This window comes from Engraulis encrasicolus, chromosome 23 (genome assembly GCF_034702125.1).
Source record: "Engraulis encrasicolus isolate BLACKSEA-1 chromosome 23, IST_EnEncr_1.0, whole genome shotgun sequence".
Lineage (NCBI taxonomy): Eukaryota > Metazoa > Chordata > Actinopteri > Clupeiformes > Engraulidae > Engraulis > Engraulis encrasicolus.
The window spans coordinates 35,940,204-35,949,064 of record NC_085879.1 but is presented as its reverse complement, the minus strand read 5'-3'; the positions used below and the strand labels follow the sequence as shown (position 1 = coordinate 35,949,064).

The 8,861-nt window shown below is 43.1% G+C and overlaps 1 protein-coding gene across 1 annotated transcript; it reads left to right on the top strand.

The window, feature by feature from the left end:
- Window positions 1-237: 237 nt before the first annotated feature.
- Window positions 238-1,850, top strand: LOC134439917 (uncharacterized). Its single transcript, XM_063189838.1, has one exon. The coding sequence runs from the start codon at window positions 368-370 to the stop codon at window positions 1,346-1,348; it is 981 nt and encodes a 326-aa protein (XP_063045908.1). The 5' UTR covers window positions 238-367; the 3' UTR covers window positions 1,349-1,850.
- The last annotated feature ends 7,011 nt before the right edge of the window (window positions 1,851-8,861 follow it).

Sequence of the window (8,861 nt, the reverse complement as noted above, 5' to 3'; positions counted from 1 at the left end):
AGAACTGTGCAACAGGAAGCCTTTGAGAGAGAACTAGTGTCTCTCGTCCACCACACACATCCCAAAGAGCAGCCCACTCTGTTCCCTAGACCCGTTCCTCGACGAAGAAGGCCTGCTGAGAGTGGGAGGACGCCTTGCTGCTTCTGACTTAGGACCGAATGAAAAGAGACCACTGATCTTGCCTGGGCGTCACCATGTAGCTACCCTAATTGTGCGCCACTTTCACGAACAGACACAGCACCAAGGGCGTCACTTTACAGAGGGTGCTATTCGATCTGCCGGCTACTGGATACTTGGTGGCAAGAGATGTATCAACAGAGTGATCTTCGAGTGCATTGTCTGCCGCAAACTCAGAGGAAAATGTCAAATGCAAAAGATGGCTGACTTGCCGGCAGACAGACTGAGCGCTGAACCTCCCTTCACCAATGTTGGGATGGATGTGTTCGGGCCATGGGCCGTGGCAGCACGCCGGACAAGAGGGGGGCACGCCGAAAGCAAGAGGTGGGCAGTCCTTTTCACTTGCTTATCTGTCAGAGCAATTCACATCGAGGTAATTGAGTCTATGGATTCTTCGAGCCTCATCAATGCATTCAGAAGGTTCCAGGCTATCCGAGGCCCAGTGAAACACCTACGCTCGGACAGAGGCACAAATTTCATTGGAGCCTCTAAAGACCTAGAAATCCCCTCTAACGCTGATGAGAAAACAGTACAGAGATTCCTCTCTGACCAGGGCACCACATGGACTTTTAACCCCCCGCACTCCTCTCATATGGGAGGGGTTTGGGAAAGAATGATAGGTGTCACCCGCCGCATCCTAGATTCCATGCTCATGCAGATGGGATCTTCCAAACTCACACATGAGGTTCTCACAACCTTTTTGGCAGAGGTCACTGCCATTGTGAACAATCGCCCACTTGTGCCTGTGTCCACAGACCCTACAGAGCCCTTCATCCTCACACCTGCAACACTACTGACTCAGAAGGTGGGCCCTTGCCCACCCCCACCTGGTGACTTTGACCACCAAGACTTACACAAGCGGCAGTGGCGTAGAGTCCAAAGCCTGTCCAACACATTCTGGGACAGGTGGCGCAAGCAATACCTGGCAACACTGCAACCCCGCAGGAAGTGGCCATCCGACAAGCCAAATCTCAGAGAGGGAAGCGTAGTGCTTCTCAAGGACATTCAATGTAAGAGGAACGACTGGCCTCTCTGCATCATCACAGCTGTGTACCCGAGCAAAGACGGACGGGTACGCAAAGTCCAGCTGAGAGTTGCCAGGAAAGACGGCACCAAACTGCTTCTCAGGCCTGTAAATGAACTGATCTTACTCATTCCTCCAGATAATTGAGTGGTATCCCGTGTGATTAGTGTAACATGTTTTAATGTTTAAGGAGTATGATACTCTTTGAAAACTCAGTCATTCGAATGAACAACTTGTTTATGAGTTAAGAAAAAAAAAAAAAAAAGAAAGCTAGGAAAGGAAAGAAATGAGTGAATCCCCCAGGGTATTCAGGCGGGGAGTGTTCTGTTACATGCATTGTTTCATGTACTATTGGTAATTTGTACTGCGAAATCTCAGGTTAACTGTTATTGTTTGTCCTTTACCGCCACCTTCTGGCAAGTTTAGTTAATTATCTATGCGACGGGATGTCTGACGTCATAACTAAGGGACACCTGTCAGATCGGCTCTGTGTTTACTCTTCCAAGTTTCAAGTTTGCCTTGAAGGCACCGTTGTTTTACCCTCTTCATAAGCCATAAAAACCGTCAAACGGATGAACTTTGTCTGCGTGGTTTGTGGAGTGGCGTTAACTGACTGGATACCTGGCAAGGCGTCGGGGAGGACAGTACACCTACCAAAGCTCAAACCAAACCTACGCCCTTGGATATACCTTTAGCAGTTGGAGACGACTGCATAGGCCTAGTTTTAAAAAGAAATTAGAAGCAACTTTATTATATCCCAAAAATGCGGACTGTCTGGGATGTAATGGTTTTGCGTTAATTACAGTATTAGACAGGTCATCAGCTGGGAAAATTAGGCCTTTCGTCCTACCGCACTTTTCTCTGTGGATTACTGACCAGAAGGCCTATTGGAAGAAATTAAAACATGGGGCCACGTCAATTTTTGCTCAGAATTCAATATGGCCGTCATTTTCCAAAATGACTTGTTTTCATGCATTATTACATTGTACTATAAGGTGATATTCATGAACGATTAATTACATTCAGCACTATTCTGTCCTATTTCCTTACATACATGTTTAGAAAGGTTGACTAAACTAAAACAAATGAAAATAAAGTTGGCCACCTTGCAATATCCAAAGGAAAGTGCTGAAAATAATGATTGAAATGCACATAGAGAGGCTATGGCTGGGAAAATTAGGCCTATTGTCTTGTCAGGGGTTTCACAGTGGTTTACAGACCAGAAGGCATATTGAAAAAGATTCACCAGCTGGTTGCCATCTCAAATGTGCTCCAAAATTCAAAATGTTTTTCAGAATGGCAGACTTTCATACATTTTTCTCAATACTGTAAGGCCATAATTATCAATAAAGATTTCCTATTTTTCAGTTAAATTGTCCTATGTCCTTACAGACGTGAGTATAAAGGTTGTCTAGAAAAAGGCATGGATATATATATATATATATATATATATATATATATATATATATATATATTATATTATATATCTTATATATCTTGCCACTTTTAAATTTCCAAAGGAATGTTGTCAAATAATTGAATTTCACAAACACAGTGAAAAAAAGCATATTGTCCTGCCAAACTCTGTGTGTGTGTGTGTGTGTGTGTGTGTGTGTGTGTGTGTGTGTGTGTGTGTGTGTGTGTGTGTGTGTGTGTGTGTGTGTGTGTGTGTGTGTGTGTGTGTGTGTGTGTGTGTATAAATGTATGGTTATTGTGTTTTTCTCTGTTTTCACGAAGCCACTGAGAAGAGTTTTGCAGTGGGAGAATTTTTTTCAGTAAAGCCGGTTGAACAGTGTTTTTCAACATCGGAGTCAGAACCAGTGTTCTCAAGTCTCACTCTGTCTTTGGGAGTGAGACTCACTAATTTTGGCCCGCTCTCACTCTCTCACTCCACACTTTGTGTTTCTTTGTGTGTGTGTGTGTGTGTGTGTGTGTGTGTGTGTGTGTGTGTGTGTGTGTGTGTGTGTGTGTGTGTGTGTGTGTGAGTGTGTGTGTGTGTGTGTATGTGTGTATGTGTGTGTGTTTATATGTGTGTGTGTGTGTGTGCCTGAGTGCGCTTTTCTCAAGTGTGTGTGGCCAGTGTGCTTCTTTACATACACTGACATAGACACAGTAGACCGGGGGTGTGTGTGTTTGGGGGGGGGGCGGACCGAATGATGTGGAGGAGCGGGGGAATGAATGAGTCGGGTTGAATTCGGGGGTGGGGGGCAGAATAGTGTGCGGGGGGATGAGTGAGGTGGTGGGGGGGAATAGTGTGGGGGCTCAGGGGGGCAGAATAGTGTGTGTGTGTGGGGGGGGGGGGGAGTGACCTGCAAATCTTTTCACATTGGATGGGGGGTGGGCGAGTATTTTGTGGGGGGGTGGGGGCAGAATGAGTCGGGGGGGGGGGATAGTGGGGGAGTGAGTGAGGGGTGGGGGGCAGAGTAGCATGGGGGGGATGAGTGATGGGGTTGGGGGGCAGAATAGTGTGAGGGGAGGTGGGTGGGGCAGAATAGTGTGTGGGAGGCAGAATAGTGTGTGGGGGAAAAACACTGTAGAGCAGGGGAAAGATGAGTGGGGGATACGCGTGGGCACACACGCCCGCACACTCACCCTTGCTTTATGCAAAAAATGTAGGCCTGAAAAGCTTTTGGTCAGTAATGTAATGTGAAAAGTTTGTCAGGTCAATAGCCTTTTTTCAGCAGTCAAAAGGTGTATGTGTAATTCAATCATTTTCTGACAACAATCCTTAGGATATTTCAAAGGGGCAAGATATATATTTACATCATTCTGTTGCCAACCTTTGTACTCACGTCTGTAGATAGGAGATAGGACAGAATTTAACTGAAAATAGGTTGTCTTTATTGATAATGATGGCCTTACAGTATTGAGAAAAATGTATGAAAGTCTGCCATTCTGAAAAACAGAGAACATTTTGAATTTTGGAGCACATTTGAGATGGCAACCAGCTGGTGAATCTTTTTCAATATGCCTTCTGGTCTGTAAACCACTGTGAAAACCCTGACAGGACAATAGGCCTAATTTTCCCAGCCATAGACTCTCTATGTGCATTTCAATCATTATTTTCAGCACTTTCCTTTGGATATTGCAAGGTGGCCAACTTTATTTTCATTTGTTTTAGTTTAGTCAACCTTTGTAAACATGTATGTAAGGAAATAGGACAGAATAGTGCTGAAAGTAATTAATCGTTCATGAATATCACCTTATAGTACAATGTAATAATGCATGAAAACAAGTCATTTGGAAAATGGCGGCCGTATTGAATTCTGAGCAAAAATTGACGTGGCCCCATGTTTTAATTTCTTCCAATAGGCCTTCTGGTCAGTAATCCACAGAGAAAAGTGCGGTAGGACGAAAGGCCTAATTTTCCCAGCTGATGACCTGTCTATATAGGTTGATATGTAAGTTTTGGAACATTTCATATAGATTTTTCCATTTGGTGTTTTTTTTACTTCTAGGACCCCCCCCGAATACAAATCCACCTGTTTCCATTTTTTTCGTGAACATTTAGTGGCAAATTCAAGATGGCTGCCATTGTGTGTAGAAATTTCACCATTAATGCCGTTTTAAGGTTCAATTGAACTGTTTTATAATTCCAGGGCAACATTGAATAGAAAACAAATTATTTTCAATGTTTTCCTTCATTTTTTGTGGCAAAATCCAAGATGGCTGACATAATTTATGGCGAAATTGGCATATTTAATATTTTGAAGTCTATAAAGCCATTGTTGACTTGTTTTGGTAGTCAGCCATTACATAAACTAAGCCCATTACAAAATCCAAGATGGAAGACATTTTGTTTAGCAAAATCAACATTAATGTTGCTTTCAGGTCTATAAATCAATAAATGATACTCTACTCCATTCATTTGTGAATTCGAGCACAGAGGATTCCATGCTGGTCCAAATTATTGTTCCAACAACAATTGCTATGAGTCACTTCATGTACAGTAGGCCTACCTATTATGCAGTGCTACCTGTACAGTAATATGCACATTCACTGGATTGGCTGCCTATATCGAGGGCTACAAAGTTGCTTCAAGGTCGGCCTCAGCTTATCTGAAGGCTGTGAAACCGTATGTTCTATCCGGGATGTTGCATTCCTCCAATGCCAACAATCTTGCCATGCTCTCTGCTCATAGAACTGGGCTCTCTGGCATGACAGTCAGAGAATATCCTCAACTGTAGTGATGGGTCATACCCTGATATGGTCTTCCCTACGGTAAGCCCACTCATGTGCTTCACACGCTCTGAACGTCCCTCATATAATTCCCAACTTACTTAGGCCTATATCATCCATGGTGTCTAATATTATGCTTCACCCATCAGTAGCATCCATTGAGATCACGTCTCTGTGGGTCTGTTGTGGCTCATCCGGTTGGCATGCCTATGTTGGCCTCATAGCAAGTCATCCCAATTCTGAAGCCATGTGTAGTAAAGAAGAGGAGAGTGGGCTCACACGACTTGGAACCAAGGCCTTCTGTTATTTGAACCCAAACCCAAAGTACTACCATATGTCATGACTCAAGGGGGCTTGGCTGTCCTCCCTGCTGGTTCCTTGGTCTGTCCTCTGTGTTTCAGGTGCAAGACTGGCAGATGCGCTGACTGCTGATTGCCACACTATCATACACTGACCTTCGTGAGACCTTTGGCATCATGAGGATCTGTATAAGTGGCACAAGTGTGAATCTTTTATGAAAATAATTGACATAAAAATGAAAAGAAACTGGCTCCCTCAATGATGCTGCACGTCATGAAGGTGGTCCTCTTGCCCATTATTTTTTTACAGTTGTTCAAAGAAATTAATTAATAGGATTTTCTTTTACTTTCTGATCAGTCTAGAGAGTTTAGTTGGAGGCAACAGGCCAACTTTTTGCAACTAGCCAATTGCTAGCCGACATGTGCGCACAAGATTTACAGTGTGTCACCCCAAATTCCAGATGCTCTTCCTATGAGACGAAACATTTAATGTAATGACAGTTATGTGCCTATCAAAATATTACCAATAGGCGTACAAAATAACACAATAGTTTAATAAACCTGAAAATACCAAATGTTCACATTTTGCTACAATGTTGACCATCTTGGATTTTGCTTCTAAAAATTGGAAACAGATTGTTTTGTTTTTAGAGGGGGTCCTAGAAATATAAAACACAAATTATCAAAGGGGCCAGCTCAGATTTGGGATGAGACACATCAGCTGGCCATATAGAGAGGTATAGACAGGTCATCAGCTGGGAAAATTAGGCCTTTCGTCCAACCGCACTTTTCTCTGGATTACTGACCAAAGGCCTATTGGAAGAAATTAAAACATGGGGCCACCTCAATTTTCAATATGGCCGCCATTTTCCAAAATTACTTGTTTTCATGCATTATTACATTGTACTATAAGGTGATATTCATGAACGATTAATTACTTTCAGCACTATTCTGTCCTATTTCCTTACATACATGTTTACAAAGGTTGACTAAACTAAAACAAATGAAAATAAAGTTGTCCACCTTGCAATATCCAAAGGAAAGTGCTGAAAATAATGATTGAAATGCACATAGAGAGTTTATGACTGCGAAAATTAGGCCTATTGTCCTGTCAGGGTTTTCACAGTGGATTACAGACCAGAAGGCCTATTGAAAAAGATTAATCAGCTGGTTGCCATCTCAAATGTGCTCCAAAATTCAAAAAAAGTTTTTCAGAATGGCAGACTTTCACACATTTTTCTCAATACTGTAAGGCCATAATTATCAATAAAGATTTCCTATTTTTCAGTTAAATTGTCCTATGTCCTTACAGACGTGAGTATAAAGGTTGTCTAGAAAAAGGCATGAATATATATATATATATATATATATATATATATATATATATATATATATTATATTATATATCTTATATATCTTGCCACTTTTAAATATCCAAAGGAATGTTGTCAAATGATTGAATTTCACAAACACAGTGCTGAAGAAAGGCATATTGTCTTGGCAAACCTCTGTGTGTGTGTGTGTGTGTGTGTGTGTGTGTGTGTGTGTGTGTGTGTGTGTGTGTGTGTGTGTGTGTGTGTGTGTGTGTGTGTGTGTGTGGTGTGTGTGTGTGTGCGTGTGTGTGTGTGTGTAAATGTATGGTTATTGTGTTTTTCACTGTTTTCACGGAGCCACTGAGAAGAGATTTATATAGTAGAAGAGTTTTGCAGTGGGAGAATTTTTTTTCAGTAAAGCCGGTTGAACAGTGTTTTTCAACATCAGAGTCAGAACCAGTGTTTCTCAAGTCTCACTCTGTCTTTGGGAGTGAGACTCACTAATTTTGGCCCGCTCTCACTCTCTCACTCCACACTTTGTGTTTCTTTGTGTGTGTGTGTGTGTGTGTGTGTGTGTGTGTGTGTGTGTGTGTGTGTGTGTGTGTGTGTGTGTGTGTGTGTGTGTGTTGTGTGTGTGTGTGTGTGTGTGGTGCGTGCGTGTTTGTATGTGTGTGTGTGTGTGTGCCTGACTGCGGTTTTCTTAAGTGTGTGTGGCCAGTGTGCTTCTTTACATACACTGAAATAGACACAGTAGACCAGGTGTGTGTCTTCGGGAGGGGGGGGTGCAATGATGTGGAGGAGCGGGGGGATGAATGAGTCGGGTTGAATTCGGGGGTGGGGGGCAGAATAGTGTGCGGGGGGATGAGTGAGGTGGTGGGGGGGAATAGTGTGGGGGCTCAGGGGGGCAGAATAGTGTGTGTGTGTGTGTGGGGGGGGAGTAAGTTGAGTCGGGGGGGGGGGGGGTGACCTGCAAATCTTTTCACATTGGATGGGGGGTGGGCGAGTATTTTGTGGGGGGGTGGGGGCAGAATGAGTCGGGGGGGGGGGATAGTGGGGGAGTGAGTGAGTGGTGGGGGCAGAATAGTGGGGGGGATGAGTGAGGGGGTTGGGGGGCAGAATAGTGTGTGGGGAGGTGGGTGGGGCAGAATAGTGTGTGGGAGGCAGAATAGTGTGTGGGGGAAAGACACTGTAGAGCAGGGGAAAGATGAGTGGGGGATACGCGCGGGCACACACGCACGCACACTCACCCTTGCTTTATGCAAAAAAATGTAGGCCTGAAAAACTTTTGGTCTGTAATGTAATGTGAAAAGTTTGGCAGGTCAATAGCCTTTTTTCAGCAGTCAACTGTATGTGTAATTCAATCATTTTCTGACAACAATCCTTAGGATATTTCAAAGGGGCAAGATATATATTTACATCATTCTGTTGCCAACCTTTGTACTCACGTCTGTAGATAGGAGATAGGACAGAATTTAACTGAAAATAGGTTGTCTTTATTGATAATGATGGCCTTACAGTATTGAGAAAAATGTATGAAAGTCTGCCATTCTGAAAAACAGAGAACATTTTGAATTTTGGAGCACATTTGAGATGGCAACCAGCTGGTGAATCTTTTTCAATATGCCTTCTGGTCTGTAAACCACTGTGAAAACCCTGACAGGACAATAGGCCTAATTTTCCCAGCCATAGACTCTCTATGTGCATTTCAATCATTATTTTCAGCACTTTCCTTTGGATATTGCAAGGTGGCCAACTTTATTTTCATTTGTTTTAGTTTAGTCAACCTTTGTAAACATGTATGTAAGGAAATAGGACAGAATAGTGCTGAAAGTAATTAATCGTTCATGAATATCACCTTATGTAATATGC